This window comes from Belonocnema kinseyi, chromosome 7 (genome assembly GCF_010883055.1).
Source record: "Belonocnema kinseyi isolate 2016_QV_RU_SX_M_011 chromosome 7, B_treatae_v1, whole genome shotgun sequence".
Classification (NCBI taxonomy): domain Eukaryota; kingdom Metazoa; phylum Arthropoda; class Insecta; order Hymenoptera; family Cynipidae; genus Belonocnema; species Belonocnema kinseyi.
This window is the reverse complement of record NC_046663.1, coordinates 88,763,203-88,782,361: the sequence shown is the minus strand read 5'-3', so window position 1 is coordinate 88,782,361 and position 19,159 is coordinate 88,763,203. Positions and strand designations below refer to the sequence as shown.

The window sequence follows — 19,159 nt, the reverse complement described above, 5'->3', positions numbered from 1 at the left end:
TTTTACTTACAAAAAAAGTTCTTAGGTTCAAAAAAACATTCAGTGAACTGAAAAACTGTGATCGGTAATATAGGTATTTAGCTGTGTCACATGCCCTTAATGCGAAATGAATATAAGAAAATCCGACTATTTATGATTGAAAGCTAATTCTTTTTTATTAAAATTTCAACTTTTTTGTTACAAATTCATAAATTCGTTTGTTTGGATAGGAAATTCATCTTTTATGATAAAAAAGTCATATTTTTAGTTGTAAATTCACGTTTCTCAGTCTAAAATGAACTTTTTTTTAAAATGCAACTGTACTTTAAAAAAAAAAAATTTTTGCTTAAAAATGAAACTATTTTATTGAAAATGTTATTCTTTTTATTGAAAGTTCTACATTTCATTTGAAAATTCAACTATTTGGTTGAAAATGCAACTGTTTTTGGTTGTAGTTGAATGTCTTTCTTTTCTTGAAATACGACAAATTGGTCGAATATTCAAATATTTCATTAAAAATGTAATGTTTTATTAAAACATCAACTATTTTCTAAACTATTCAACTTTTTAACTTGAAAACTCAACTTTTTTGTTTAAAAATCGTGTTTGGGATGAAAATAAATCTCTTTTGTTTTAAAACTCAATTATTATGTACAAAGTTTGCCTCTTTTTATTGAACGTTCTAATCTTTGACGTGAACATTTTACTTTTGATTGAAAATGCAACCTTTTGTTGGTTGAAGCTTAATTTTTGTTTTTTGAAAATTAGACCATTTGGTTAAGTATGCTATTGGGTTAAAAAATCAATTACTTGAGTAAAAAGTCAACTATTTTCTACATGATAGAAAATGCATCTCTTTTGGTTGAAAATTCAAATACTTTGTTGAAAATGCAATATTGTATTTCGACTTGATTATCATAGAGTTTGAAGCAGTTCATATTTAATTAAATATGATACCTATATATTAATTTGATTTAAATTAATTTAATCTCCTATTTTTGTGAAAAATCACCCTGATTTATCCTTTTTCAAGATTAGTTTGGGCTGTGAAGTTATTAGTTATCAGCAACGTTTTTATACGTTAAAAATTCATCTGTTTAGGTTAGCAATTCTAATATTTGGTTGAATTATTATATATTATATGAAATATTTGGTCTTTCTTAAAATATATTTTTGTTGTTGTTGAAGATTCGTTTTTTTTGTTGTTGTTAAATATTAATTTTCTAACTGAAAATTTAACTACTATTTTGTTGAACATTCAACAGATGAACTGGTTTGTAGAAAATTCATATTTTTCGCTTAAAAATACAACTTTTAGGTAGAAAATTCATCGGTTTAGTACCAAATTAAACCGCTTTATAGAAAATTCTTTTTTTTTCTTACGTGCGTTGGAACTAGAACCCAGCCTCAACATTGGATTTTCTTATTGCACTTCATAAATACTAGAATTACATCTTGTTTTAGATTATCAGAACCTATTCATATTTTAAATAAAATCTGTATTTGACATAAAAATGAATAAATATTTGTTTCAAAATAAGGATGGGCCCTAATTATCTAAAGAAAAGTTTCATTTCCAGCATTTATGGAGTAAAATGGGGCATTAGTATTTTAAGATTGGGTCTCGGTTTCAACGCGATTAAATAAAAATTCAACTACCCAATTTTTCGTTAAAAATTGATCTCTTTTTAGTTTAAAAAATACACTATATAGTTTAAAAATGTTTAAACAAGCATCAAGTCCATATTTCAAACTATTTAGTTGTGAGTATATATTCATATTCATATTCTGGGGATAAAAATTCAATTGGTTTGTAGAATTTTCGTTTTTTTTTTCTCTTGGAAATTCAACACTTTGGTAGAAAATTAATTCTCTTAACCCCTTCGTTGGCAGAGAGAATTCGACAAATGTGTCCAAAATAACAGGAAAATTTGTTATCCTAAAAATTTGTATCCTGGGGTTTTTGGGGTCGCTGAATCCGAATATCAAGTCAAAATTTGGCCATCCAAAATGGCGGATCCAATATGGCGAACAAAAATACAAAAAACGCCTCAACTTGGATAAATCTTGGTACTTATGGGCTTCTGGGTTCGCTGAACCCGAAAGTGAAGTACACATTATAAAGCCGTACCAAAATATCCGCCATTTAAAATTTTCGACTTTTGACTTTAAATTCTAATTCAGCGACCCCAAAAACCCGTAAGTACAGAGATTGATCCAAATTGAGCTGTTTTTTTTTTGTATTTTCGTCCACCATATTGGATCCGCCATTTTGAATTTTTTATTTTTGTCTTCAGATTCGGATTCAGCAACCCCCAAAACCCCCGAGTAAGACTTGAATGCAAAATTGGAGCAAGTTAAATAGGAGAAAAGAAGATTGACGCATTTTCCGTAAATGCCAATGAAGGGGTTAAATAAAAATTTTACTACACCATTCTGGGTTAATAATTTATATTCTTGCTTTTGAAAATTTCGCTAGTTGTTGAAAATGGTTTGAAACTAGGATATCACATTCATTGTTCAAACTATTTCATTCAAAACTTATGTAATTTGATGAAAATTGATCTGTATCAGTATACCATAAAGATAAATTTCTTACCAAGAAGGACTTTTCTACCATAAAAGTGGAATTTTCAAACCAAAAATCCCGATTTTAACGAAATAGTTAAATTTTGAACCAAATAATTGAATTTGCAGCATACAAAGATGGATTTTCAGTCAAACGTTCAAATTTCCAAACAAAGAAGATTAAAATTCAATCAAATATTTGAATTTTCAAGGCAAAAAGAACAATTTTTTAGAAGACTGTTCAATTCTCATAAAAAAAGTTAATTTTTAACCAAGAAAGATAACTTCTCTACTATAAATGACGAATTTTCAACAAAAGTTTAAAGATTTTAAGTTTAAAAGTCGAATGTTTTAGAAAGCAAGATGAATTTTTAGCCAAGTGTATGTGAATTTTTAACCAAGTGTATGTATTTTCAATCAAATAGTTGAATTTTCAACAAGCAAGATTAATTTTCTACCCAAGAAGACGAGTTTTCAAAAAAATACAAGAATTTTGTACAAAATAGTTGAAGTTTTTACTAAAACATTATACAGGATGAAGTTTCAGCTGAAAATGGAATAGCTAAATTTTCAGATACAAAAATAATTTTCAAACCAAAACAAAATGAATTTTCAATGAAAAAGATGAATTTTCAACAGAGCAGATATACGTTTCACTAATAAGACGAATCGTCAACAAATAACATATATTTTTAACAAAATTATTAAGTTTTAAAGCCTTTTTAAAAGTTTAATTTCCAACCCAAAAATTATATTTTTTCAAACTAAAAAGTCGAATTTTCAAGCCAAAAATCTGAATTTGCTACAAAACCGTAGAATTTTTAACGTAAAAGTTAATTTCAAAACAAATATTTGGATTTTGATCTATAATTATAAATCCTTAATTAAAAATTTTTTTTTTTTACAAAGTAGTTCAACTTCAAATAATATTAACCGATTTTTCAACCAAAAAATATGAATTCTTAATGAAGTTTGTAACGGTTGATATATCAACCAAATAATTGAATTTTAAACCAAAAAGTATAATTTTTCAATCAAGAGTATTAAATTTCTACTAAGAAAGACGAATTTTCATAAAAATGTCTAAATTTTCAACCAAACAGTGAAACTTTCAACTAAAAAAAGATAAATATTTATTAAAAAATGGAATAGATTAATTTACATTTTCAACTAAACGTGAAGCGCATTTTCATGAAATTAATTACATTTTAAACCATGGAGATAAACTTTGAACTAACAAAAATTAATTTCCAACAAAAAAATTGAAAATTGAACTTTTGATCAAAATTATGATTTTTTAACATTTCAGTTGCATTTTCAACAAAGTAATTAAATTTTCAACCAAAGTTTGAGTTTAAAATATTATCTAAGTTTGCAACATTATTTCCAATTGTACCCTTTATGGAAAGTACCGCCAAGCCACTTTTTCTTTCAGGAACTACACCACTGATTATTATATTGGGAGTTGAGTGTAATTGCCTAAAATGAGTCAGGCGTTTAGAAGAATGGTCGAGTATTCTTCAGAGCGCCGGCAGTCGGCCGAAAAGGCTACGACGTAATAAAATGTACTTCCTAATTGTTTTTCAGACTCCTTGCTGTAATAAAGTATACACATGCCGATTCTGCCACGACGAGCAGGAAACTCACACAGTCAAGAGAAAAGAGGTGACTGAATTAATTTGCGTTCTGTGCGATACTCGTCAACCTGTGCAAGCTACTTGCCAAAAATGCCATTGTCGGTTTGGCAAATATACCTGTCTTGAGTGCAACCTGTTTGACGACGTGGATAAGAATCAATACCACTGCGATGGATGTGGCATATGTAGGCTCGGTGGTCGGGACAAATTTTTCCATTGTGCCAAGTGCAACATGTGTTTACCTGTGGAACTCCAAAATGGTCACACGGTTCGTATACAATATACTCTAACTCTAACAGAGGGTGTCTACTCGCCCGGGAAACCTGGAATTCTTAAGGAATTTTTATATATCTTGAAAAACCTGGAAATGTCAGGGAATTTTTTTAAAGTCAGGGAATATTATTGAGAGTGTGCTTAATTTTTCTTTAAATTATAATATAAAATTAATTAACAATGTTTCTTTATTTGAAAGAGTAGCTTTATATTACTAGATATCTTTTTTCATTGAACATTCATCTATCTTGTTAAAAATTCGTCCTTTTTGTTTAAATCCTTTTTCACTCAAAAAAAATTAATTTCTAAATATTTCAAGAATTATTATTATTGAATAATTTAAGATTTTCAAAAGATTAATCAATATATAAAAAAATCTGCAAGCTTTTGAAGCAGTTTTTGTAATTTTTAAAGATTTTTCTTAATTTTAGGAATATTTCATTTTAGTTCAAGAGATGGCTGAAAGTTCATATATTTTGATAGAAATTACATACTTTATGGTTAAAAATTCATCTTTTTGATTTAAAATTGAACAATTTTGTTGAAAATGCATATTTTTATTGAAAATTAATCTTTGTAACTGAAAATTTAACGACTCCATTTTTTGTTCAACTTTTATACTTTTTTTATTGAAAATTCATCTATTTTGTTGAAAATTTGTTTATATTTTTATTGAAAATTAATCTTTTCATCTGAAAATTTAACTACTCAATTTTCCGTTGAAATTTTATATTGATTTTGTTATAGCATTAGCCTTAATTTTGCTTAAAAGAATATATTTTCCTATGCAATAACTTTTAGACGCATAAAGAGAAAATAAATTCTTTATTTGTTATTTAAATTCATGGACTTTAGGGACAATTTCAAGAAATTAATAATTATGTTTTTAGTAATGATTTTAAATTATTTGAGGGTGAAGAAATATTTGTGAATATTTTGTGATATAATTTGTCATAGTTTTCTAAATTAAACATATTTTTCCTCATTATTATTATTATTAAATTATGAAATGACTTATCCTTTATTAAAGTTAATTTCACAAACGAAAAAACAGTTATTGTATTTTGCACCTGAATAGTTCTACTTTTAAGCAATGTCCTCTTATAATTTAGGGTTTTTTGAAACTTCAAATATAATCGGTTAGTAAACCAATTTATGAAGAGAAACTTCCTTTATAATTTTTTTTATATAGTCAATTATTTTACAAAAAATCAACATTTACGTTGAAAAATGAGGAAAAATAAAATTGTGCTTATATTGGTTGAAGTATTGATTCCACATAAAAAAGTTTGTAAGAAAAGTTGAACTACTTTTAGAGGAGCATTTTTTTCTAATATAATATTTTTTTTAAGTGATCAATTTCGAGAAAACAAACATTAAAGGACACAAATTCTGAGCAAGAACACAAAAGTTATTTTTCTTTGTATGAAGCAATTTTATTAACAAATTGTAAGGTTTCTAATGGTCGCAGAGACTTTTAATAAAGCTGAATAATTGTCATACAAATTAAATAATATAATGACATTACTTTAATATTTCTTTTATTTATAATTTCTTTATTAGAATGTTTATTAGTTTATTAGTTTATTAGTTTATTAGTAGTTATTTATTTTTTTGGTTAATTATTACAAATCACTGCGACTATTATATACTGAAAACGAAACGTTGCTCATTATTGTCTGTAACGCAAAGTTATTACTTTATGTAAAACTAACTTATGCTAATGTTTTAAATAAAGTTTTACATTATTTATGTAAAAAATTATAAAGTATATGATTAAAAATCGTTAAAGATGTTGCATTTCAAAGTATATTCATACAAACTGAGCATTTAATTGTTAAATATAAACATTTGAATAACATTTTCTGCATGAAAGTTGAAGTAGACCCGAAAAGGATGATCTTTTATTTTAAAAGTTGATAAAATTGCTTGCCACAAAGAAACACATCTTTTTATCCTGGCTTTGAATTTTTATTTCTTTAATCCATGTTTTTACGGAATTGTACACTTTTATTAAAAATGTGAAAAAATGAATCAAAAAATGATACTGGAAATTTCTTTTCGTACATTTGTTTACTGGCCGACGCTATATTTCAACTTTTAAAAAATCCAAAATTATTTGAGGATTAATTAAAAAATAAATAAAATGCGAATATATCGGACCCCCCCCCTCCTTATTTTCTGGACAGGGGACTTACTTTTTCGTAATCTGCAAAACATTTTTTGCAATATGAAGTAAAAACATCCTGCGGACCTAGATCGGAACACAAAATTAAAGAAAATTCAAAACAATATCTTTATTAACATTACTAAAATGTTTGTAAATATTTACACCTTTTGAAAAATTTAGGACTTTTTTGCACCAAGTATGACCCTAGGACAGAATTCTACCAATATATCCTAGCAATTTTGTAAAATACTTTTGAGACTTACCTTTAAAATGAGCTCAAGAACTTAAAAAATATAAATTGTTTCCAAAGTTTTCCAATTTTTTGAGAGCGTCTCCGTTTGACGATTTTTTGCAATATCTTGTTATAAAATTTACATTTTTTCATCCTTCGGTTCCTGTTTTGTATCCCATGTGGGCTGTGAGGCAACCCACCCGGGAGAACCGAAAGAAAGTTGCACTAGCAGAAAACCCGGATAAAGCCGGTATATTTCACGTATATCACAATTCGTGCGTTTTCTCAGCTTTTAACGTTTCCAATTAGAAATCATATTATTTCCAAAGTGCTTAGAATAATTAAACTTTAAATATTCATAATATTTGTGGAAATATTTAAAATTTTGAAATTTTGAACGGTAAAAATGACAGTGATTTTTTGTTGACTGAAGTCATATTTTTTAGTAAAAAAATCTATCCAGTCGTTTTTAATGTCAATTAATACTACATAATATGACACTTATTAATGTGATATTTATTGTAATTAAAAATCAGGTAAATTTAATTTAAAACTATAGTTTTGAATGCACCATTCTAAAAATGTTTAATTTTTGGCGCCTTAGAACTAAAGTTTTTTCTGAAATTATTTTTTAGATTAATTTTTGGAGATTTAGAATTTTAAATTTCATATATTGTTGTTTAAAATTCAAATATTGAAAATGTTCGGACAATACCGATTAACGCTTTAAAATTTTTGAAAATTTCATGGTAAAAGCCTTGATACTCAGTTTTGAATTTAATTATATGATGTCCAAGTATAAAGCAATTTCGAGTTAAAAAGCTTGAAATTGTACAATTTATAAAATTGGAATCATATTGCAGTAATATCTTAAAATCTTGCGATTTTTAATTGAAGATTTAACCAAATAAATAATTTCAAATTGAAACATATTTTATTAGAAAACATCAAGAATTAATAATAATTCTAAAGGAAAAATTGAATTTAAAAGATTAAAAATTAAGTTTAAAATAAAAAAAGATAAGAATTAAACTGTCTGAAATTGATACTTCAGTAATTGAATAATTTCGGTTTTTTTAAATGGTTACAATTTTAGAGTTCTGAATTTTCATGTTGGACCCTACATTTTTAATTATTCCCTTTCGTTGATTTTAATTTTCCAATTAAAACTGAATTGGATGAATTTTGGAAATTATAATTACCAATTAAAAAAATAATGATTATCATAAGATTTAAATTTATTTCAAATAATTGAAATTTTAAAGGTTTTGAATATAAACATGTTCTAATATCACAATTTTTTGTGATTAACTTTTTTTTAGTTTTAAATTAAATTCGCATTCATTTAATTTTTAACGTTCCAGAGTAGAAATTTTGTTATTTTCAATGTTTCACATTTAAAATTACTATTTATTTTTAAAGTTTTTTTTCGAATAATTCAATTCATTTTTTGATCATAGACAAATTTGTCTAATCAACTTTAATGTTGAATTCTATTTTTTTTATGTAATAACAATGCAAAATTCTAGAATTTCAGAAGCTTTGTCTTTGAAATATTCAATTTACTTTCCAACTTCAAATTGTGAAATTTTAATTGCTTTGAATTTAAAATTATTGAAATTCAAAATGGTTTAATTATTTCATTTTGAACGCTTTTAATTATAAAAAATTTTACCTGGAATTATTGAATTAAGTTATTCTTTATTTCAAAATAAAATTGTTTAATGTTTATGTATTGTTTCAACCAAATTTAAAACATAATATTTAAAAATTGGTTTAACCCTCAAATGGTACACTCCAACCCACCATACGTAAACGGTACACTGGTGCAAATGGGTTGGTTTGCAATGTTAATATTAATTATTTAATATATTGAACATATAATAAACAACTAGCATATATCATACATATTTAATATATATATTTAATATATGTGGGGATAATCCGCTGCAGCTGCGTTTGCGTAAATGCTAACAAAATGAAAAAAACTTCGGGTGCGAATTCGCACCAGTGTACCATTTGAGGGTTAATAATTGATTTTAGAATTTTTTATATGAGTCAGTCAATATCTTTCTTATAAAAAGGCTTGCGGATGTTTATTGCCTTCCTCAATTGATCATATATGTAAAAAAAACTTTGTCTTTCACAGAAAGAGTACATTTTTCTCGAAACAAAGAGAAATCACGAATATGTATCGGCAGAAGAGGGTGATAGCCGGGAACGAAAATTTGAAAAAGTAGTGGCCACCCTGACAAAAATCCTTATTTAGAAAACCCGTGTCGTATAGTGATTTTTAACGCTTTTTCTTTTCCTAATGAATTTTTTCAGTGTGTGGAGAACGTTTCCCACTCGAATTGTCCCGTTTGTCTAGAAGATATTCACACAAGTCGCATTCCTTGCCATATACCCACATGTGGGCATTTGCTTCATCGTCCTTGTTTCGAGGACTTGCTACATTCTGGACATTACGCTTGTCCAACTTGTCAAACTTCTCTCCTTGATATGACGGACCTCTGGCGATTTTTGGACAGCGAAGTGACCCTTACACCCATGCCACCCGAGTACGAAGACGTAAAAGTCGAAATTCTTTGCAAAGACTGCCACGAGGTAAGTTTTCTCGACCTTCATTATATCCTTCAAAATAGTGTGCAAAATCAATTTTAGCAGACACCTTTATCACCAGGGCTCCAAATCGTGTGCCTTTTTCGACTATTTTCGATTTTTTTTAAATGCGACTTAATGACTTTTTTCTGTTTTTCTCAGAAGTTCACTGTACTTAATTTCATTTTTAATCACAATGAACATTTTAAAATTGAAATCCGAAACTTGAGAAAAAATTGTACCATTTTAAGTGAAAACATTAACAATTGAATAATTACTTTTAAAAGCTTTATATTTTGAAAATTTGTCATTAACGTTTGAGATTGAACAATTTCGTGAATCCAATTATTTTTAATTTAAAGTTCATTCTTTTTGGATTAAAAATCGACTATTTAGTTGAAAATTTAAATATTTTGTTGATAATTAATCTATTTTATCGAAAGTTTAACTGTGTTTTACCTTTTTAGAATAAATATTCAACTTTGTATTTGGTAACAAAATCGTTTTTTTTGGCTTTGTTGAAAATTCATTCTTTTTGGTTGAATTCCATTATTTTTTATTAAAAATTAAATCTTGTTTGATTGAAATATTAACTAAATCATGTTTTGTTTCGAATTCATCTGTTTCGAATGAAGATTTAATTACTTGTTTGACCGTTACTCTTTTGTTAAAAATTCATTTTTTTTAAAGATTAATCATTTTGATTGAAAATTTATCTCACTTGTTAGGAATGCGTTCTTTTGTTTGGGTGAAAATGTATTTTTTCACCGAAAATTTAACTAATCCAGTTGCACCTTAAACTATTTTATTGAAAATTTGTTTGTTGTTGAAATTGAATTTCTTACTGAAAATATAGCTAATATTTGGTTGAAAAATTATCGTTAGTTGAAAATTTTGACTTTTTTGGTAGAAATCAATCTTCTAAGTTGAAAATTTATCTTTTTGTTGTAAATTTAATGATTTTAGGTGCAAAATCATGTTTTTTGTTTCAAATTCATCTACTTCAGTTTGCAGATTTATCATTTTATTTGTTGTATGTCAATATATCGGTTTAATTTAAATTTCATGTATTTTCTATAAAATTCGTCTTCTTTGGTAAAAATGATTCTTCTTTTCTATTTTTGTTTGAAACTTGATCTATTTTAGTTTTAAATACAACAGTTTGGTTGCAAATTTGTCTGTTTGTATTTTATAATGCAAATTTTTCGTTGGACATTCATCTTAACTTAACTGTTTGGTTAAAAATGGGTATTTTTGAGTTGATAATTCTGCTTTTTTGTTCAAAATCCATATATTTTTTTGAAAAATCGTCTTTCTCGCTAATAAATTAATCTTCCTGTTTTAAAATTAATCGTCTTGTTTGAAAATCCAAGTGTTGCCTCAAAATTCAAGTATTGCAATTAAATATTGATAATTTTAGTAAAGTAAATCTGTTTTTTGTTTAATTAATTTTTTAAAATGAAAATGAACTATTCTATTTTTGGTTGGAAACTGATCTTTTTTTTGTTCAAAATTCAGCTATTTGTTTGAAAATTGATCTTTTCCCGTTGAAAATTCAACTCTTTAAGAATTAATGCTTTTTATCGTCCTTTTTGGTGGAAAATTAATCCTTTTGGTTGAAAATAAAACTATTTGGTTAAAGATTCATCTTTTTTGAAAATCCACATTTGCATTTGAAAAATTAGGAATTTCAAACGTTTTAAATTGAATTTAATACAGTAACCACATTATTTGAACTAAATATACACTGCATTTTGAGTATAAGTTAATAAAATTAAAATGTGTTTGAATTTTTATTCAAATTCACGGACTTTAGAGAAAAATCCAAGGAGTTATTAATTTTTTAGCATTATTTAATTATTTGTTTATTTTATCATACTAAAATATTTAAGAATATCTTGTAATGTTAATTAAATTCTAGAAACTAAAAAGAGCATTATTTTTAATAAACTCGCAAAAAATTATGTCTGGAAAAAACCAGAAATTGTCCAGGAGTTTTTTTCCCATTTAGTTGAAAATTCATTTATTTTGTCAAAAAGTCTTTTGGTCAAAAATGCAACTTTTTATTGAACATTCGTCTTTTTGTTTTTTAAATTAAAAATTCAACTATTTGTTTTAAGTTTAATCTTTTTAACTTGAAAACTCAACACTTTTGTTAAAAAAATCGCCCTTAAGTTAAAAACTCAACTACTTTGTTAAAAATTGAATTTTTTTCCACTCGATCGGAGCCCTGGTTTTTGAAAATTGTTTTTAGGGTATAAAAAATCGATGTTGCAAAGAAGACTATTAGGAATTGGAATGCAGCAGATTCGCGATTGGAAAGGAATTAAGTTGAAATTTAAAAAAACAGTAAACAAGGAATTATACGAGTTTTACAGGTTTCGATAATATTCTTTTCAGGAATCCACCGTAAAATTTCACGTTGTTGGTTTAAAATGTTTACAATGCGGAAGTTACAATACCTGCAGAATTAAAGAAACTTCTGGCATGGGTAAGATTGATTTGAAATTAACAATTTTAATGAGAAATCAACATTTTTTAAAAATAAGCTGTCATTAAACCCTGGAATATTTTAGATAGTGACCAGCCAGGCGCAGTAGCGAGCGGAAGTGGCGAAGCTGATCAAGAATGACGAGTAACAAAATCATCAAGTCAATTCAAAAAATTCTTGCGTCGACTCTACATTCCCTGCGGGCGGATCGTAAACTCACCACGTAGAAAATCACCGACGAAAAATTGCAATTTTTTAGCGTGATATTCTCGCTCTTTTATTTCCTATAGCTAGTAAGTTTATTCACAACTAGGAGAATTTATTTTTAAGAGTACGTATTCTACGTACGTAGCAGTTTTTTGAAGTCCTCAGTAAGATTTATGTGGGATATATATTTTTTTTATGTAATTTTGTTGATACGCAATATGTAATGAGAATTCAGAAACGTTTCCCGGCATTTTAAATCTTTCAAATCTTGAAAATAGATACAATTCCAAGTAAAAGGCTTTTAATTTCGGATGCTTTCAAGTACGAACGCTTTCAAATTAAAAAAATGTTCAGCCCTCGAGAATGAAATAGCATTCATTGAATCTTTCCATCCCCGTGAAATCTTGTTGCGTTTTGCCATATCATTTCTTATAGACTCCAAATAATTTTTGTATATTTTAATTTTGTTTATCTTTTAAAATAAGGAGGATCATGTGTGTAATGTTTTTATATATGAGTTCATGAAATCAACGGAAAGACATCGATGAGACTCGCTCTGTACTTTGATACTTAGAATCTTATTCGTCAAGCGTTAAAGACTATAAACCACTATAGATTGTAATCGATTGATAAGTAGGTAGATTTAGGCGTACTTCTTTTTTGAAATTTGTTTTTTAATCAATTCAGTATTAAATTTAAAGGTGACCTGTGTGGTCCGAGTTTTGATTTTGTTTTGTTTAAACTTTTTACTGCCAATACCGAAAAAAATGGCGAATTTAATTTTTTTTTAATCATCTTGCAAACAACAGTATTGCTTGTATTTAAAGCGTTAGGGTGTTTGAAAGAATGAAAATGTATTCTTTTGTAAAGTAAATTGTTAAAAACAAATTGAATTAACATATATTCAAAATTAGTGATTGTTCGTTTGCAAAGTATATTTCTGCGTTAGAATTACTCTCTATTATCGATAATATGATACTTGTTTATGAGAATATGTCTACAACATTATTTGTTACTGTTATAAAGAAATGCTAACTGTGAACATTTATAATCGTAAAGAAATTGTTTCTTTTTGATTATTATGGATAAGATAAAACATATCTAATTCAGGGTTGGTAAAAAACGTGGAAGTTATGGAAAAGTCATGGAATTTTGAAACTCTCAAATTTTGGAAAAAAGACGAATTGGTTATTTTACGCAGAAAAAATTATTTTAATATTAAAAGTAATGAGACTGGATTTTTTTGGGGTAGACCTGGAAACTATATTTTTGTAGCAGCTCTTATGATTTAAAAATTTTTTATGTTGTTACTGATGGTCTCATGAACTTTTTTTCCGTTTCTTACTAAACGTTTGAAAATTATACGATTCTAATTAATGATAGCTTACCTTTTTCGGAAAAACATTCTTTACACAGCTTGTCCTCTATCAATTTTTAAAAATAAATTATTATCATAAATAGATTACAAAAATTTTCGTTTGAAAAATTGTATCCTAATGACATGAGGCACTAAAAAAATCTATTTATTGAATCAGTTTTAGTGTAAAAATTCTTTTTCCCGGTAAAATAGTCTATTATCCATTAATAATTCGTGTTATTAACAAAAATAGGTGAGCAAAGATTAAAAAAGTTCAGTCGAAAACAAATATTTTTTAATTAACCGTTTTTTTCTGTTTCAAGTTTTTCATAAAAAACCATCTTTTCTCCTTTAAACGAGATCAAAAGTAATAATATTGCAATTTTTAGAAATGTAATAACTTTCCAAATCTTTAAAATTGATCAACTTTCAAGTGAAACGCTTTCTTGAATGCATTCAAGCACAAACTATCAAATTAAAGAAAAAATGTTCACCATCACGAGATTTAAATCGCATTCGTTGATTGATTTTACATGTTTATGAAACCAAATTGAAAAACATCAATGAGACTCGCTTTGTAATGTAAGGCTTACAATTAGAATCTGGTTCGTCAAGCGTTAAAGACGATATATCACTGTAAATCGTAGTAGATTGTTAAGTGCAAGTAGGTAGATCTAGCTGTACTTCTTTTGTGAAAGTCGTACTTTATTATTATCTTATTCCCAGTGCCGGTTTACCCAATAGGCAAAATAAAAAACAGGGTTTAAAATAACTTCTAGACGGCAATTCTTCAAATGGAAAGTTTAATTGCTGTGAATAAACTCCAGATAGTAAACATTTTGGATTGTTCGTTCACAAAATGCATTTCTGCGTTTAAATTATTTGTTCGGAAAATTTTTCATCCACTATATATTATTTTATTAATATTATAAAGAAATTTTAGAAGCAAATGGAAGGCTTTGAACCTTTATACTTTATAGGCAGAAAAAATAGGATTTTCCCTCAATTCTCTTAAAACTGTGTTGCCATTTATTTCGTCATGAAAATTGGTTATTCAATATTTTTTCTGAATTTCATAAGCAAAAGAAAATTTTTCATTCGATATTATTTGTCAATTTTAGAAACAAATGCATACTGTGGACATTATTTGTTCAAAAGAAATTATCTTTTCCTTAAGTTGGCTTGACAGTGGTGCTTATTAATGAATATGTATATTTATATATTATTTATTGATTTTATAATAAAAATATGTAAACAAATGTTCACTTTAGATATTTATTAGCAAATCAATGACAACATAATTGAAACAAAATGAAGATAAAATTAATTCTTTGTTTTTTTAGTTTAAACATCTATATACTGGACATTTGCTTATATCATTTTATTATGAAATAAAAAAAAATCATTTCGAGTAACAATTTCCATTACTGAGAAATTTTTGTAATATAATTTCAGGAGAATAGAAAATAAAAATATATTAGAATATTTGAAGAAGGCGAGGGGTTAATTGCATATTGCCAAACATGTGACTGAATAAATAATATAAAAATATTGAATGGATTAATGCAAAAAGTAGAGAAACTACAAAGGAACGATTTTTTAGATCACTCACAAAATACACAAAAATAGCGATGCTGCATAAATAAACTTTACACAGAAAAACTATTCATATCCTTGAAATTTCTTTTAAAATTTAATTGAAATCTATGACAACTTTTTTTCAAGTTTCTTAAAACTTTTGGAAATAATTTTCAATTCATAAAAATATTTTCAAATCTGTTAAAATCCATTGAAATTTGTTGTACCTGCAAAAACTTTTCAAATAATTAGAGATCCTATATATCTTAATCTTTTCTCTTTAAATCTTGTGCAATTCTTCTAAATTCCTGAAACTCTTTAAAATTTTATATCTCATCTGCAATATTTTTAAAATACTTAAATTTTTGGTATTCCTTTCAATTTCGTTTATCTTCTTCTGTGTCCATTGAAATTGTTCAAATCCGTAGACACGTCCCTTGAAATAAGATTTAATTTATTATATAATATAAATTGAATTAGACATATTTATTAATTTTCTCTATAAAAAAGTTTAACTCATTTGAAATCATTCGGACTATAATTTAAATGAAACTGATTCGTTACAGTTCTCTAAAAGAAAGAAAACGTTTCAATCTTTGACATCTTTGAAATTCCTTGAAATAGTTTGGACAATTAATAATATCCTTAAATCTTGTAAAATTTCTTGAAACGTCTTAAAATCCCTTGAAATCATTAAAACCGGTAAAAAAACCATTCAAATCTAATTTAATTTATTTTACCAAGCTCACTAGAAATATCTTTAAATCTTACAAAAGTCTGGAAATTTTTTTTAATACTTTGAAGTCCTTTGAAATTCTTTAAATTTCCCGAAAATCGCTTGCAATCCCTGAAAATCTGATTTAATTGCACTTAATTTTTACCAGAATTCACTAGAAGTCCCTGAATTTTGTGTATCTCTTAAAATCCTTAAAATTTTTGAAAACTTTAAAATTCAATTTAAAAAAGTTTAGATCATTTGAAATCTCTTAAATAGAAATTTAATTAAACTGATTCATTAAAGTTCTCTAACAAAACATGTGAAGCCCCAGAAATGTTTGAAATCCCATGAAATCCTTAGAGGTTTAATAATATCATTAAAGTCTTGTAAAATATTTTGGATTTTATATTAAATTATTTTTTATATTATTAAATTATATTAAAGTTTTTTATATTAAAAAATATAAATCATTTGAAATCTCTTGAATAGAAATTAAATTAAACTGATTTATTAAAGTTCTAAAAAAAGCATTTAAATCCCTGGAATTCCTTGCAGATTTAATGAAATCTTTGAAGATTTAATAAAATCCTTCAATCTTGTGAAATTCCTTGTAATGCCTTAAAATATCTGGAAATTTTTTTAATCGCTAGGAAACCCTTCAAATTTGATTTGAACCTCCTGATATGTTTGAAAATCTTTAAAATTCCCTGCAATTTTTATAAAATCAGACGAAATTGTTTATAACCCATGGAAATTCCCTGGAATTCGTTTGTACTTTCTCCGTTTTTTGCATCATCTGATTCAGTATTTTAACGTTCATGATTTCTGTAATGATTTTCTAAAATGATTTTTTTAGATTATAAGAAATTCATTATAGAGTTCTATACCGAATTTCCTATATTGTTCTTTCATAATACATTTACAAGATATTGTATAAAATTGCACCACGCAATTAACCCCTCGGAAGAAAGGGCGATCCTATAAATGTAATACCTAGAGGCGTATTTTTCCGTAAACCGGTACTGTATTCCGATAAGAAAATCATCACACTAAACTCTCGCTGTTTAAGAATTCCAGTGTTCAGGACTTGACACCGGTGCAAGAAAGCAATTTATCTTGAAGCTTTTCAATTAGTCAAGAAAATGCGATTAATTAAAATTTAGAAATGTAGTCGAAACATATCATTCGCTAGAAAAATCCAAATAGCAAGTTGTTACGAGAAAAATCGGTCTTAAGTCCTGCAATACCTTTAAAAAAAACATTCCGATTCACTCCGTAAATGCGTCTTCGTATTATTACCGACTGAAAATTATCTGTGCTGTGTTATGTGGTATTTAATAAAAATGCACTCCGTAATCGTGTTTTGTTAAAAAAAAAAAATATATATATATATATATATAACTACCCTGTCGGTAAATTTGTTTAGTATTGGTGCTTGAAAGTAGCAACACTGTTTTGTGCGATCTTCACCATTTTATTATTACATATTTTACTTGTAAATTAAATACCAATTACAAAGGCTCTTTGTACATAACAGCCGCTATAGTGTTTTATATTATAATATAATATTCTATGAAATAAACCGGCTATAATTTTTTTTTCTCTTTTTATCATTTCTCTTTCATAGAAAAACAGCACACGGCGTACATTGTTGATTCTAAGAAACACCTCTCAGAAAAATTACATATGAAATATATTTTTACAAATTTGTAGTAGTATTTAAAAAAAAACACTCGCTGCATTTAAATTTAATTCTCTTCCCCATTGGTTGATGATTTCGAAGTTTCTCGGTAAAATCGAGAAGATTCGAAGTGCAGCGAATGGAAAAGTTCAGCAGGAAGCAGCATTTCAAATATTTATCCGCCCGTTCATTTATTTATTTATATTGTCGAATCACTGATTCAGCGTTCGAATAAATTCAAATCGAAGTAATAAAATGCTCTTGCCATTTGCCGTCTTCCTAATTATCAGTCGAGAGATTCACGATTCCTCCAAAGTCCTTCTTCTGAACTTTATCTGAACGTCGCAGACGTGAAAAGGATGAGGACTGAATCGTGAATCTCGAAGTAGATTACACATTTCAGGTAGTACAACTTAAAATTTAAGAGAACGCGGACGCAGTGTTAGGAATCCGTGAATGCCGAGAAATTGACGAGCTGCTCTCGTCATCTCCAGTTGATCCCTGGTCTGACCACAAGCAACTCTTGACCATTGCACTTCCAACTGTAGCTGAAAAAACAACGATTTTCAGATTCATTTTTTCACGATATTAATCTGTCATTATTTTCATTATTTTAGGAATAATTTAAATACTTGAGAAGTTTATTTCATGCTTTGGAAACCTTCCGACATCAACAGTATTCAGTTTTCATATTTGAAGACATGAGCATTCAGGGACTACTAAATAAATGTTGTGAATTTTTGTATATTCTAAGGCTTTCGAATTTTCTAATATTTCAAATCCAGAAGTTTTATTTATTTTAAGAAGTCTTTTGCATTCATAATAACACTGTTCCTTTCAAATTTGAAATCAAAACTTTAATGTTTTAGATTAGGTAAGTTTCGCTTTAGTATTTAAATTACTAAAATTGGAATATTAGGAATTTAGAAACCCTCCGCAAAATAAAATTCCCGACATTGTATAATATACAAATATTATCAGAGGAGCCTTTCTAAATTAGCAAGTTTTAGAATTAATTTTAAAAACTGGAAAACTTCTGTATTCATTTGAAAATTTATTAAAGTTGACGCTTTAATTCAGTCAGTTCAAACACTCTAGATTGATTTTAAATGATTTATTTGGCAATTCGAAATCAAAAACTTGCAAGTCTGATGATTTAAAAATCCTAGTCTTTAAAATGAAACTTCCAGTAGACAATTATAATCTATTCTATAAATTATTAATTTTTTTATATTATCAAATTATTGGGAATGTTCGACCATTTCGCCATCTGGTGCCGAAAATTGAAACTAGAAAGAGTAGATAGAATTTTGAAGAAGCATTTTAAGTTTTACATAAAATGTTTTCACGATTATTTTGTTAAGTTTAAAACAATAATTGAATACTGAAAATCAATCTTTAATCAAAACAAAGCGTTTTAGATAGAATTTCTATCTTATATATCGAAAAAACACAAATATGTCAATACTATTTTTCTAAAAGAACAATTATTTTACTATGAATTTCAATGAGTTATAAGCTTAAAGATTTTGCAAAAAAAAATAGAAATAATAGACTATAGTAAATATTTTATTTATATTTTATGCATAAATTAATAAAAATTTGAGTTCATGTTTGGTTCGAAATAAGTTCATTCAAGCTTATAACGTGTTGAAATTCACAATAAA

At 26.8% G+C, this 19,159-nt stretch overlaps 2 protein-coding genes across 7 annotated transcripts in view; one reads left to right on the top strand and one right to left on the bottom strand.

Annotated features, from left to right (window-relative positions):
• LOC117175855 (RING finger and CHY zinc finger domain-containing protein 1) overlaps positions 1–17,386 on the top strand; it is a 30,121-nt gene extending 12,735 nt beyond the window's left edge. For both annotated transcript variants that reach the window (XM_033365649.1, XM_033365648.1), the window contains exons 3-6: positions 4,135–4,452; positions 9,188–9,466; positions 11,861–11,951; positions 12,037–17,386. In XM_033365649.1, the coding sequence (XP_033221540.1) occupies positions 4,135–4,452; positions 9,188–9,466; positions 11,861–11,951; positions 12,037–12,092 (744 nt within the window). In that variant the 3' untranslated portion in view covers positions 12,093–17,386. The remainder of the gene's footprint in view (positions 1–4,134; positions 4,453–9,187; positions 9,467–11,860; positions 11,952–12,036) is intronic.
• LOC117175852 (transcriptional activator Myb) overlaps positions 17,270–19,159 on the bottom strand; it is a 95,521-nt gene continuing 93,631 nt past the window's right edge. For 3 of the 5 annotated variants that reach the window (XM_033365644.1, XM_033365643.1, XM_033365639.1), the window contains one exon: positions 17,270–18,040. In XM_033365644.1, coding sequence (XP_033221535.1) covers positions 17,906–18,040 — 135 coding nt within the window. In that variant the 3' untranslated portion in view covers positions 17,270–17,905. The remainder of the gene's footprint in view (positions 18,041–19,159) is intronic. The other 2 variants (XM_033365640.1, XM_033365645.1) reach the window with 2 other exon arrangements.